The following is a 14,697-nucleotide window of genomic DNA, read 5'->3' as shown; positions in this document are numbered from 1 at the left end:
ACAAAACTCCTGAACATAATTATGCTATAAGAGCCAGTAGTTTTCCCTGACCGCCTGGACACCGACCCTAATCATCATTCATTTAGACGTTTTTTTATTTATTCTACCATTGAAAGGGGCATGATATACTCTATGTTCGCTCACCTAATGTATGATGGTGAGTTTCAAATGAAGACATAGTAGAGAAAACACAATGCTTGAATTGAATCCAATTTTGAATCCAATTCAATTCAATTCAATACTCTTTTTATTGCAAGTAGGCCTAGTTTACACCACCCGGGCCTCTAAAGCTGACTGATGTTTTATTTACAAAAATAGGCCTACCTAATAACACTTTAAATCACAATCTCTGTGCATGCTTTACACCGATTATAGAAAACATTAAGACCACCTGCTCGTTCCATGACATAGATTGACCAGGTGAATCCAGGTGAAAGCTATGATCCCTTATTGATGTCACTTGTTAAATACACTTCAATCAGCGTAGATGAACGGGAGGAGACAGGTTAAAGAAGGATTTTCAAGCCTTGAGACAATTGAGATATGGATTGTGTATGTGTGCCATTCAGAGGGTGAATGAGCAAGACAAAATATTTAAGTGCCTTTGAACGGGGTACGGTAGTAGATGCAAGGCGCACCGGTTTGTGTCAAGAACTACAACGCTGCTGGGTTTTTCACTCTCAACAGTTTCCTGTGTGTATCAAGAATGGTCCACCACCCAAAGGACATCCAGCCAACTTGAAACAACTGTGGGAAACATTGGAGTCAACATGGGCCAGTTTCCCTGTGGAACGCTTTGGACACCTTGTAGGCTCTACAATGTAGAGTCTATGCCCCGACAAATTGAGGGCAAAAGGGGAGGTTCCTAATGTTTTGTATACTCAGTCTATATCACAATCTCTGTCCACACTTTAAATACAATTTTCTATTATAAACATGAAGTGACAAACAATAAAATGTAAGTAAACATTGAGTAACTGAGATTACATTCCTCCAGACAGGCAGGGTGCCAGAAACTCAGCTCGCCATGGGCTCTAAACACATGACAAAAATGAAACATGAACCAACACATCTGACCCGTACAACTACGACATCACACCATGTATGACCACTCTGCCCCCATCTATGAGAGGAAGTGTGTATTTTTTGAAAATAGTAATTGTAATATGATTGATGGGTGATTTTGTATAGGTCACAGATTGTGCTGCAATGGTTGTGCTATAAGTAGGAACAGGAGTTTTTCCGGAGCTTAAAGTGACCTCACTGGGAAAACTCTGGTTATAGTCAGTAACGAATAACAGAGGGCTTGTTTAAGTGGTAAGGCGAAAGCAACTGACTGTAGATAAAAGTCAAGGAATGAAGTCATCTGCAACAGCTGAAAGTCAGACACTATATGGACATGTCGAAATTTACTGGGGGGAAGGTTGTGTGTTTTTTTTATTGGGCACAGGGGAGGGTAGTGCGTTTTGTCCCTGGTTTACATTCACTCTTCTGCTTATATTTTCCCTGTAAACAATGGCTTGACTTACTTTTTATATTACCCTAATAAAGTTTAGAAAGGTTTGGTATGGTGTGGCTATTGTTAAGCTTTAGCTACTGCAGGCCCCAGCTCTCCCGGCCCCGGCTCTCCAACTAACTCAGGAAGTTGAACTTGAGGTGAGGAATTCTGTTTCAGGCCTACCAGAGTGTCTCCTATAATCTAACAATATAATGCTTATCTTTATAAAAAATATTAGGATAGAAAATTAATGAATTAGCCTCCTTTTGTACAGACGCAGACGCAGGAGCCATCTGACATAAAGAACGCCATTTTCCTTCATCATACTAGTGGCTAATGCTACTTCCTGATGTTGTGCCCCGTGTAGAGCCAGGGGTCACCCTTAGTGGAATTGCCCACAACTGGATGCATCCGGTTTTCAGGGATACAGCTAATTCAACAAACACAAAAGTATGTGGACACCCCTTCAAATTAGCACACTGCCATGCAATCTCCATAGACAAACATTGGCAGTAGAATGGTCTTACTGAAGAGCTCAGTGACTTTCAATGTGGCACCGTCATAGGATGCCACCTTTCCGACAAGTCAGTTCATCAAATTTCTGCCCTGCTAGAGCTGCCCCGGTCAACTGTAAGTGCTGTTATTGTGGAGTGGAAAAATCTAGTAGCAACAACAGTTCAGCTGCGAAGTGGTAGGCCGTGTAAAAATCGTCTGTCCTCGGTTGCAACACTCACTACCGAGTTCCAAACTACCTCTGGATGCAATGTCAGCACAAGAACTGTTAATCGGGAGCTTCATTAAATGGGTTTCCATGACCGAGCAGCCGCACACAAGCCTAAAATCACCATGCGCAATTCCAAGTGTTGCCGCCATTGGACTCTGGAGCAGTGGAAATGCGTTCTCTGGAGTGATGAATCACGCTTAACCATCTGGCAGTCCGACGGACTAATCTGGTTTTGGCGGATGCCAGTAGAACCCTACCTGCCCCAATGCATAGTGCCATCTGTAAAGTTTGGTGGAGTAGGAATAATGGTCTGGGGCTGTTTTTCATGGTTCGGGCTAGGCCCCTTAGTTCCAGTGAAGGGACATCTTAACGCTACAGCATACAATGACATTCTAGACGATTCTGTGCTTCCAAGTTTGTGGCAACAGTTTGGGAAGGCCCTTTCCTGTTTCAGCATGACAATGCCCCCGTGCACAAAGCGAGGACCATACAGATATAGTTTTTTCGAGATCGGTGTGAAAGAATGGCCCAACATCAGTGCCCTACCTCTACCTAATGCTCTTGTGGCTGAATGGAAGCAAGTCCCCGCAGCAATGTTCCAAAATCTAGTGGAAAGCCTTCCCAGAATAGTGGAGGCAGTTATAGCAGCAAAGGGGGGACCAACAGATCCGACCTGCGCCAGGTCGGATCTGAATGCATATGGATGTCTGTGAAATGTCTCAAATGTCTGGTAAATTAAAACGTTCCTTGTCATGTTGTCTGGCGTCAAATTTTTCAAAAGGAAACTCTGATATGGCATATTGTTTTTTGAAGATTTTAGAATATTCGCATGAAATCTGTCACCAATTGGATGGAAACCTAGCTATAGACACCCTAAAGACTCCGGCAAGTGCGCTAGTCCAGTGTCTCTTTGATTATGTCTGCACATCATTGTTTACCAGCAGCCCCAAACATCTAAAGAATAAGCTACCAGCCAAACAAGTTTGTAAGAATTATACTTAAACTCCCCCCTCATACTCATCTGGCGGTTCAGCATTTTTTTGTCTCTATCTCTGTAAAGTGTCTGTATCTATGTAATTGTATATGTATTTATGTAAAACAAATTGGGACAACAATGGAAATCAGTCCGCGACTTTATTGTGCAATCCCAGTCACTTTTAAAAATCTACTTTTAACTGACAAATAAAATCAATCAATCATTCCAAACTGTGCAGTGTCCAATTGATGAATGGAAAGAGAAATCTGTTACAAAACACCAAAAAGTTGAATGACATTTGGAGATTGTCAAGCCATCGATACTGGGTAGGGAGGGATGTATGTTCTGTTTGTTCAGATTGACATAGTCTATTTATTGTGGTGTTGAAAACGCAAACAATGATATTGAAGGTCCCGACATCGGTATGCTTTGTTTATTGGTTGTGTGGTGCATTGGCACAGAAACGTGTTGGTGGACAATTCGTTGCATATATTTTATAGAATTATAAATATGGCATCAAAATGTAGATAATCGTATTTCCCCCTAGCTGATCATTGTTTGCAGCTGGCTCTGATAGTGAAGTAATGAAACAGGCAGGGAGAGTGAGCTTGTCTGTGGTGTTCGGCGAACCCTCATCCTTCTGGCCTGTAACCCTGCGTGGCATGGACTGTGCCACATAAGCATACTGAAGTGGCAAAGTCGATATCCACATTTATAAACACAGGGTTGCTAGTTATTGCTATTTTTGGTCGTAAACATTATTTTGAGTGAATTCTATGAGGGGGAGGGTGTTCAATTAATTTTATTAAAATATTTGTAATGTTGGGGAGGGGGGTGCATTTTTATTTTGAGTTGGACCAGCCCCTCCCCCCCAGTAAATGTCTATCTGTCCCTAACCACGTTTCCAGCCACAGTTTTTATGCAAGTAAAGTCATACATATAAAAAAAAAAATAATCACAACAGCTGTGCCTGTAATGGAAACAGGAAGTTTCAGTACAATTTTGTAAATGCCAACAGATCATTTGTTTGTTCGACATGGTGGGATCTTTTTGTGTCTTTTAAAATGTGTTATGCGCAAAATGGTGGTGGAAACGCAGTAAACTTGGAGTCACGCTATGATATGGTGTGTGGTCCTCCCACTACTACTCAGGAAACCATTCAGTTTATTAGGCTACAGATTAAATAAATGATGAACTTCACAGGGTGATGAAAGTGCACTGTGATGAGATTGATGCTCCTTTCCAATAAATATCGAGGGTCTTATTCTGGTGACATGATCAATGCTTGACTGCCATTTGGCAAATACAAATATTCATAATAATCTCATCATGTAGACTAGCCTTCCCTACCCGCACTGTATATGTGAGCTGTTGACTAGTGCATGTAGGCACATTTGCTATTTAACACAACAGTTTTTGTGACAAAAATATCGGTAGAGTTGAAAATGCCATAGAAACACATTGAACTTTAGATTTTTATTCAGTACATGAAAACGTAAGCTAAAAAGTACATTTTTGTGTGCACTACCTCATCACACTCACAAACTGAAAATATATTTGTGTACATTGTACAATCAGTTGGTGTGAGATAGAGCCTCAAATATCACATTAATTTGTACATATCCACTGTATACATGAATTGAGGCAAAGTTTGTTCCTGTTTCAGTCATGTCTTTGGTCACCCTGGGGTGGGTCAAACAAAAACGCCCTAATGATTGGTTGACAATAGAGCCTCCTACAATGCAGGCGATGGCTGCATTCAAAACATGATTACTTTTGATCACATGATTTTTGTAAAGTTCATGCAGTCGACATGTAGGACAATTTATATCCCCACAACGCAACACACTTTGAAAGGACATCACAAAAGTAAGGGCCCAGAGTTTTTTGCTGACCAGGTCATGTCATCAGGAAAAAGGTAAATCACAAACATAACTTTTCGGAGAATCCCAAACCACCGCCTCGTGAGCGTTCTGTTGTCACGTGTTGCTGACGAATCTCCGAGGGTACTTCCAGAGAGTGGTGAGAGGATCAGTAAACCAATCAACCTCAGGACACACTCGTGATGCAATTCATGTTTCACTTTTAAATAATAAAACGAGCATGCAATTCAAATTAACAAATCCCCCTGTCATTTTACAAAATATAAACCTCAGTAACAGTTCAACATTTAATTTGGTAGGTATTTAATATTTTGCATTTGTCAAGTCTCGACACCAGACATAAACAAACGCAAGTGTCATATAATTACGCAAGCCTCTCCATTATTTTGTGTGAAATAACGCGGTGCCTTACCGTATTCCAATAGCTCGGAAGCTGCAGGCTCAATCGAAGTGCCTACCAGAGGGTCTAATTAGATGCTACAACACCCTCGATAATTTTCACTCCTTCAGCTTTGGGACGCTTGTGCGTGAACGCGCAAATGGAGGGGTGTGGGAGGGGAAGGGGGTGATTTGGGATTCCCCTTGTGTGTTTCAACTAGCCGACTCCCTTAATCGGATGTTTTAATATGGGGCAAAATCATGATGTCACAAATGAAGTGATACCACACCAGGGCCTGCTTTGTGAGACGGGGGTTTACGACGGGGAAAGGAGGGGGGACAGTGGAGGGGGCAGGATTAGACCACACTGAGGAACAGATAGTGTGAGTGGAGGACCTGACCCCCCCCCCCTTTGTATTTTTAGGAACTCATAGAGTTAGAAAAGTAGAATACACAAGTTGTAATTTCGAAATGTGGTTGTGCATCAGCAGTCACTGACATGGTCACTCAACTAGCCCATGTCAGCTAACATTTTTTAGATTGGAAAGTTAGTCTAGCTAGCTATCTAAACTTGTGGGCCCTGATCTCCAAGGGGCCCCCATTGATTTTGTCATGGCAAAATGTGTAGAATTGCAGGAAATTAAAACTGCAAAAATTCTCTCCACCCAATGGCAAAATGTGTATAATTGCAGGATTTTTGCGGTAAAACTGCACATTTTTCTCTATGCCCCATGGCAAAATGAGTAGAATTGCATAACATTTATTATAAAAATGTCTGTCTGCCTCATAGCAAAATGAGTGTAATTGCACAAAATTAGTTATACAATTGCTAAATGTGCTCTCGGACACATGGCAAAATGTGTAGAATTGCAGAAAACTTGCTTTAAAACTGCAACATTTTCTCTATGCCAAATGGAAAAATGTGTAGAATTGTAGGAAATTAACTTAAAAACATAAAAGGCCCTGATCATATGTCCAGGGTGCTGTTTGACCCCATCAGATTACCTCTGCTTTAAACTAGCCATGTTGATGTACTGTAGGTGTGAACCAACATATGCACAAATGTATTTAATCTATTTTAAATAATGTTAGTATATTAGTTGTATTATTTTATTTAATGGCAGAGACCGCTGTTATATATTTTAAAAATAAATGTACAGGAGAATGTACAGTAGTAATTTTTATTCAGCACATTTCTGGCCAGGTCGCAGTTGTAAATGAGAACTTGTTCAACTGGCTTACCTGGTTAAATAAAGGTGAAAAATAAATAAATGTGTATTTGTATTTGTATTAGTCAACAGATACAGTATGTTGGATTGGTCTATTACTCTAAGTGGTAAATGATGAATTAATTACTCTAAGTCAGGGATGGGCAACTTTGATGTTAATTTCCTGCAATTCTGGCAAATATATACACTACCTGTCAAAATGTTGGACACACCTACTCATTCTAGGGTTTTTCTTTATTTTTACTATTTTTCACATTGTATAATAGTAGTGAAGACATCAAAACTATGAAATAACACATATGGAATCATGCAGTAACCAAAGAAGTGTTAAACAAATCAAAATATATTTGAGATTTGAGATTCTTCAAATAGCCACCCTTTGCCTTGATGACAGCTTTGCACACTCTTGGCACCTGGAATGCATTTCAATTAACAGGTGTGCCTTCTTAAAAGTTATTTTGTGGAATTTCTTTCCTTCTTAATGCGTTTGAGCCAATCAGTTGTGTTAAGACATGAAGGTCAGTCAATACTTTTGCAGTCGCAAAAACCATCAAGCGCTATGATGAAACTAGCTCTCATGAGGACCGTGACAGGAATGGAAGACCCTTAACTCTGCTGCAGAGGATAAGTTCATTAGAGTTACCAGCCTCAGAAATTGCAGCCCAAATAAATGCTTCATGGAGTTCAAGTAGCAGACACATCTCAACATCAACTGTTCAGAGGGGACTGTGTGAATCAGGCCTTCATGGTCGAATTGCTGCAAAGAAACCACTACTAAAGGACACCAATAAGAAGAAGAGACCTGCTTGGGCCAAGAAACACCAGCAATGGACATTAGACCGGTGGAAAAATGTCCTTTGGTCTGGAGTCCAAATGTGAGATTTTTGGTTCCAACCACCGTGTCTTTATGAGACGCGGTGTGGGTGAACGGATGATCTCCACATGTGTATTTCCCACCGTAAAGCATGGAGGAGGAGGTGTTATGGTGTGGGGGTGTTGCTGGTGACACTGTCTGTGATCTATTTAGAATTCAAGGCACACTTAACCAGCATGGCTACCACAGCATTCTGCAGCGATATGCCATCCCCATCTGGTTTGGGTTTAGTTGGACTATCATTTGTTTTTCAACAGGACAATGACCCAACACACCACCAAGCTGTGTAAGGGCTATTTTTCCAAGAAGGAGTGCTGCATCAGATGACCTGTCCTCCACAATCACCCGACCTTTTTTATTTTATTCATTTTTTATTTAACCTTTATTTAACTAGGCAAGTCAGTTAAGAACAAATTATTATTTACAATGACGGCCTACACCGGCCAAACCCGGGCCAATTGTGCGCCGCCCTATGGGACTCCCAATCACGGCCGGTTGTGATACAGCCTGGAAGTGAACCAGGGGGTCTGTAGTGACGCCTCAAGCACTGAGATGTAGTGCCTTAGACCGCTGCGCCACTCGGGAGCCCAACCCAATTGAGATGGTTTGGGATGAGTTGGAACGCAGAGTGAAGGAAAAGCAGCCAACAAGTGCTCAGCATATGTGGGAATTCCTTCAAGACTGTTGGAAAAGCATTCCAGGTGAAGCTGGTTGAGAGAATGCCAAGAGTGTGCAAAGCTGTCATCAATGCAAAGGGTGGCTACTTTGAAGAATCTAAAATCTAAAATATATGTTGATTTGTTAAACACTTTTTTGGTTACTACATGATTCCATATGTGTTATTTCATAGTTTTGATGTCTTCACTATTATTCTACAATGTAGAAAATAGTAAAAATAAAGAAAAACCTTTGAATGAGTTGGTGTGTCCAAACGTTTGACTGGTACTGTATATATATATATATATATATATATATATATATACAGTGAGGGGAAAAAGTATTTGATCCCCTGCTGATTTTGTACGTTTTCCCACTGACAAAGAAATGATCAGTCTATAATTTTAATGGTAGGTTTATTTGAACAGTGAGAGACAGAATAACAACAAAAAAATCTAGAAAAATACATGTCAAAAATGTTATAAATTGATTTGCATTTGGGATTAAGGTTAATATAGTTGGTTCAGAGTAAATTTTGATATTTCAACATGCGTGTCCTGATCGTGTCTGGCGTGGGAGGAAATAATCTACATGCGCGCGATGGCGCGGTCTGCATGCGGTCTGTTCAGAATGCAATGTTTTTGAATGTGATGGTGTGATTTTTCATTTATGCCACAAGATGGCGTCATGCTCACTTTTGGAGAAAAGTATCTCCTGGACACACTCAACAAGACTGTAGGTATTCTACAATAGAAATTGCTTTTGGTCCTCTGTAGTTAACATGTGGTTTGACGTAGACTCATAGCACTGTATTCGAGTCCTTGGAAATGTACTCCTTCATAGAGCTGTAATATTTGTTCAAGGGGATGGTGAAAACTATAGTAAAGCAAAACGTACTGACCTGATGATTTATGAAATTCCCACTTCTTCTGGATCCCTCATAAATGCAGAGAGAGTGAGACAAGCATACACACTCATTCACATAATAATACATATGCACACACTTCCCGTTATTTAGTTTCTTACATCACTGTTGTTTGGCTCAGCAGTTCTTTAAATGTGACTGAACTAGTAATTCATGATATACAATGCCTCTCACATTATGCCTGAGTCATTCAACACTGCACTGCCAAGGTTTTAAGTGGATAAAGCTGAGGAGGTGTTTATGTGAAATTGACAGAAAACATCCTCAGTCTTTGAAGTGCTAGTCAATATTTCCTAATAAAAAACATTTGTTAGTCTACTTTTTTTCTCTCAGTTTGATCAGGCATACACATGTGTCTCAGAATTATGAAAGCATCTTGAAGGGATAGTCAAATATTTTGACAGAATTGGAAACAGAAATATGTAGACGAATGTCTGAAGAATAATATTTTAAACGTCTTTACTGTGCGCGTGTGTATGTTTTTGAGTGAGTGAGAGAGAGTCTGGGGTCTGAAGAACAAATTAATGGAACTCCTATACTTTTACTAAAACGTTAATCAGCAGGTGAATTTAACTTGGGTATAACCCTATTTCTCTGTAGGACTAAGCTGCTTTAAATATAATTTATGATGTGATATGACGATGCACTACAACTTTTAAGCGACAGCACCATATTTTATGTGTGCATCTAATAACAATATCGGATGGGGCGTTAACTTTAAATTGTTTATTATAATGAACTGTCATTTAGCCTATAGGCTATCTCAGTATATGGCCTTTTGTTGGTTTGATCATTTCCATCTCTCGTTTCTCAACGAGTCATTTCAACGAGAAATGAATAACGTTTCTCGTGCCAGCTATAGTCATTATAGCACCATATCTGTGGAAATTCAGACGAATTTCTATTATTATCAGATTTTTGTTATTGAAACCACACAACGCGTTTTCCCGCCACGGCATTGGGCCTGTTTCCAATCTGAAGACATGCGTGATGAATTTGGCAAATCATCTGCAGCTTTGTCGGTAACGTAGCCCACCCACACCAGCCCCGTCGCCGGCTGCCCTGGGGTATCAATAGGAAATGTGGAAATCCCAACAAAGGACTGAATCATTAAACACAAACAACCCAGGGCCTTCGAACAATACAAAAGTGCCCTCCGCTTCTGGCATTCCTTTTATGAATTGGCAAGTGCAAATCTATTACTTTCATCATAATACCAGTTTATTCTCAGTTGGCTATTAGGCCTATATAAAAGGCAATTTAGCAGTGTTAGCGCGGACTGTTATATATTTAAAAGTGTGTGTTTTCAATTGACTAGCAGGACTATGGTTTCTCTGTTCATGAGAAATAAGGCATATCAATTACATTTTTCTCAGTGTGGAATTTGACATTATGACCATCCTGGTACCTCTCGCTAAATAGGGTTCTCATGGAGGAAAAATAATGTCAGCAAGCCTAGTTATCTTTACCTTAGCCAGATCTAGTCATATGCCTATCACGAAATAACAAGTAGGCTAGCTGCTACATTTAATTGGCATATGTAGTAGCCTAGTTTCAATATGCTCGAATATTATTCCTGTTGCTATTATAATAGCAGCATGTTATGAGCATAATTAGGCTACTATACATTTCTATAGGCTACATTTCCCCCTATAAATTGTAAAAGTTGCAAGGCGCGTGAACTGTCTCTGTCTATAGGGATAGACACCTTCTGAAGGGGACCTATCGGCCTACTGTCCACCGATTTGTTTTGCCACTATAAGTGTCGATGATGGAGTTGGCTCATACTTCTCTTCCGTCACTGCAAGTCCCCAAGATCAACACAATTATTGTGGTGTTGTTAATCTTCACTCTCCTTTGATTTGTCTCACTTATCTTGACTAAAATTAATAGCCTACCACATTTATTTTTGATCGATCTAGATTGATTGATTTAATCTAGCCTTTACATTATTGCATCATTTTGAATGTGGGCCTCTGGCTGCAGTATATGAAGTCATATTTTCACAAGCATTAGGCCTTTATCCAAAGGACATCATTTCTTGAAAGAGCATAACCTAATTAAAATGATTCCTCACTTTGATTTTATTAAACTTCATGTCAAACTTCGTATTTTCAACATTACTAACTCAACACGCTTCCCTACATTATAGTTGTTTAGCCGGTGCCATTTGTGCGTATGTTAGAATTTATGCCTCGATCACACCTACAGTGTTTTACACCAAATGTAACGCAGCATCATCTGGATATGTGTACAACAAAAGTTCAACATTCATTCTGCTACTGTCAAGCCGTCTATGCATACAATAAGATGCATATGTTCGATAAATCTAACGTATGCACCACACAGAATGGACTGCAACTGCCTCTGCAACACAATGCTGCAAGGCAAACACAGAGTTCCATTGGAAATGAATGTACTCCTGGTGTACCAAAACGCAATTAGGCTGTCGGTGTGATGGAGGCTTCAATTCACACTCACCTCCATTTTTTGCACATGGGCATATGTTGTTAAAATAGTATAAGAAACATGTTCGAAACACTCTTGGTAGGACATTATTATTTATTCAGAAAAAAAGAAGAGTTGATTAATGGTAATTGGCTTATACTGAGTTATCTTTGTTTTTGGTGCTTCACGAAATTACAATTAAAGGCCATTTTGTTTTTTAAATGTGTTATTGATGTGGTGATAGTTCAGATGATCTAGTGCGGCCAAATGTCTACTCCTACATATATTTGATCTTTCGAATAGCCATCCACAAGTAGGCCTCGAATAGCCATCCACAAGTAGGCCTAGGTCTAATTGGATAACAGGATTAGGCTATACTTGATCATTTTCCCCCACCGTATTGATCCTATAGTTGTCACTTATTAAACGAATGGTAATTTACCGAATGGAATTTGAAATATGATGTTGATATTGGAGTGATGGATGATGATAGTTAACGGGTGGTACTTTGGTACCCATTGCCTTGTTTCGATTGGTTAAGAGCTTCTCCTCGAGCATAACCATGACATCACAGTCACCTGATCCAATACGGTTACAGTTCCAACAGGAAACCAACGAGAGAGGATGCTGGACATCTTGGAAGACTCACCGTGCTTCATACTTTTCTCAGCCTCCCCTTTCTCCGTTTAAGGCTAAAAAGTTGTTCAATTTCGTGTTTGTTTGGAGATAAAAAGGCTTTGGGTTTTTTGAAGTTTTTTTTGTCTCTCTTGACTATCGTTAGAGGACTCTCGTGAGAGGGGGCTAAGCGCACATATTTTAAGCTTGTTTTTTGTGAATGGAGAAGGCAAAGCATTGCGCGTGAGCATCTATCCATTTCAAAGAACTGTCCCTTTCCCACCTGTTGGGACAGGTGATATTGGCTCTGCCCGTGGACTATGACATTGGACTTGGAGCCCATGGAAGATTTTGTTATTGACGTAGTAGGAGAAGGACTCAGGGATAACGGAGAGGAGAATCTCGTGTCTTTACCTTTGGAAAAGGCGAGAAGCGCAGAGCATGAACCGGATACTTTTTTGTCTTCGAGCGGGCAGGACGAGGAAAGGGAGGACTACTCACCCACGTCGAATTGTCCTCCAGCAGCAAGTAAAAGCCCGGCGTCGGTAAAGCCTCCGTACTCCTACATCGCTTTGATAACAATGGCCATATTACAAAGCCCCAAAAAGCGTCTTACCCTCAGCGAGATATGTGACTTTATCAGCCACCGCTTCGTTTATTATCGTGAGAAGTTCCCTGCCTGGCAGAATTCCATCAGACACAACCTTTCGCTCAATGACTGCTTTGTCAAAATGCCCCGGGAGCCTGGTAATCCAGGGAAGGGAAACTACTGGACGCTGGACCCCAATTCTTCGGACATGTTTGAGAATGGGAGCTTTCTGCGTCGAAGGAAGAGGTTCAAACGCCAGCATTTTCGTTTCGGGGTGCTGAAGGAGCAACCCCTAGAGCCCAGTGTCTTTCACAACTTTTATGGTACTTATGGACTTGGCACAGCGGGTCTTCAGCTACCCAGTTTGGAGATATATCCGTTCGGCTTCCATCACCATGCACACTCGTCATGCGCGCCCACCATCCCACCTGTTAGCAGCCTCCTACCGGCTTTGTCGAGCCTGTTTACCCGGAACTCTTTCGCTGCCAAGGCTTTTCTTCAATCACAGCAGCCTGTCACTATCGGGTCCTTCAATCCGGGCCGCTGTGCCACCTTTTCTTCCGCTCTGACCTCCAGCGCTCCATACGCGTCCCCTGCGCTGTTCCACTCCGCGGCGTCTCCACATCTTGTCAGTTTACATCAAGAATATCAGAAATTACAGACTCAGCGCAGCACCTCTGACCTGGCTAAATGAGCCGTGCTTGTGAATATTTTAGTTGTGTTTCAGACTTTAAATTGTTGATTTGTATCTCAGGTGATAGAGATTTTTGAAGCTCTTGTGGAAACACAGGTGTTTTGCCAATGGTAATTGGATGGACTTTCTTGTTGATCTAGGCCTATTTGAAAAGTTCTTAAGTATGCTGTAGATTTATGCCTTGCATTGATTACATTTTTCATAGCATCTTGCGTTTTTCTTTCTAAAGTATAAAATTACATTTGTCCATTGAAATGCAAATATTTAACAGACGAGTTTCCTTTTACATTTGGAAATAAATAAAGTGAATTATTTAAAACAACATATTTAACTCAGTCATATTTCTTATAGGCCTTTGCGTCACTGACCTGTCAATGTTGCGCAAATGAAGATCTGTCATTGATGCCTTTAACAACTGATGGAAATATAGCTGCACATTTTTTTTACCTATAGTAGGCCTAAATGCGCAGTGAACTTGATTGTATCTTTCAGCAAGAAAACCATTAAATTCAGAATTTTGTTGAGTGTGTAGATGATGCATGGGTTAAATTATGTTCAGAACTTTTTACAAAATTAGGGTAATTTTAGTTTGGCTGTTTAGCATTTCTCTAATAATAAAATATTATTTTATTCGATTATATGATGTTTAGGCCTATATTAAGTCAAATCAAATTCTTAAAATAATTGTCCAATTTTGCCCATATAGCTTTAAAAGTGTCTGTCGAAACAGGGACTCGGGATCAAGTGATGTGCGGAATCAAATTATATATGGATCACATGAACGAGAAGCAATATTGTGTTTACTCTAATCTAGGCTAAATCAAATATCCTGGAAAATATGTTAGGCCTACATGTTGATGATTTTCTGATACTGCAAATGAAACTTTTTTTTATTTGTCGTTTTTTTTATGACTACAATATAGGCCCTACTGCAATTATTTATTTATTATGAAACTCTCTCAATGTGGTTGTTCTTCAGCAGCTCGCTGTCGTTTGCCATTCATCCCCAAAAACTGATATATAAACACATTGTAAATTAATGCTCTTTCTAAATTTGAAGTCCAGCAGTAACGGTCTGTGCAGCTGCGCAGCTTTCAGATTGTCAGTTGAGTTACACCACATCCATCCATTAGTTCAACATCGTATTATAATTGCCTGATTTTGCGTCATGGGGCCACACACAGCCTGCTCGTTCTCAAACCAAAAA

The 14,697-nt window shown here is 40.2% G+C and overlaps 1 protein-coding gene across 1 annotated transcript; it reads left to right on the top strand.

The window, feature by feature from the left end:
• Positions 1-12,202: 12,202 nt before the first annotated feature.
• LOC123481163 (forkhead box protein D2-like) lies at positions 12,203-13,786 on the top strand. The gene has a single exon (XM_045212399.1). It carries the CDS (start codon positions 12,528-12,530, stop codon positions 13,488-13,490), a length of 963 nt encoding a protein of 320 aa, XP_045068334.1. The 5' UTR covers positions 12,203-12,527; the 3' UTR covers positions 13,491-13,786.
• The last annotated feature ends 911 nt before the right edge of the window (positions 13,787-14,697 follow it).

Source organism: Coregonus clupeaformis, unplaced genomic scaffold (assembly GCF_020615455.1).
Source record: "Coregonus clupeaformis isolate EN_2021a unplaced genomic scaffold, ASM2061545v1 scaf0010, whole genome shotgun sequence".
NCBI lineage: Eukaryota > Metazoa > Chordata > Actinopteri > Salmoniformes > Salmonidae > Coregonus > Coregonus clupeaformis.
The sequence above is the reverse complement of the archived record's forward strand: the minus strand, read 5'-3'. Positions and strand labels throughout refer to the sequence as shown.

Bases quoted from the DNA above. Each gene is read 5' to 3' on its own strand.
- LOC123481163 (XM_045212399.1), top strand. From the start codon at position 12,528: ATGACATTGGACTTGGAGCCCATGGAAGATTTTGTTATTGACGTAGTA.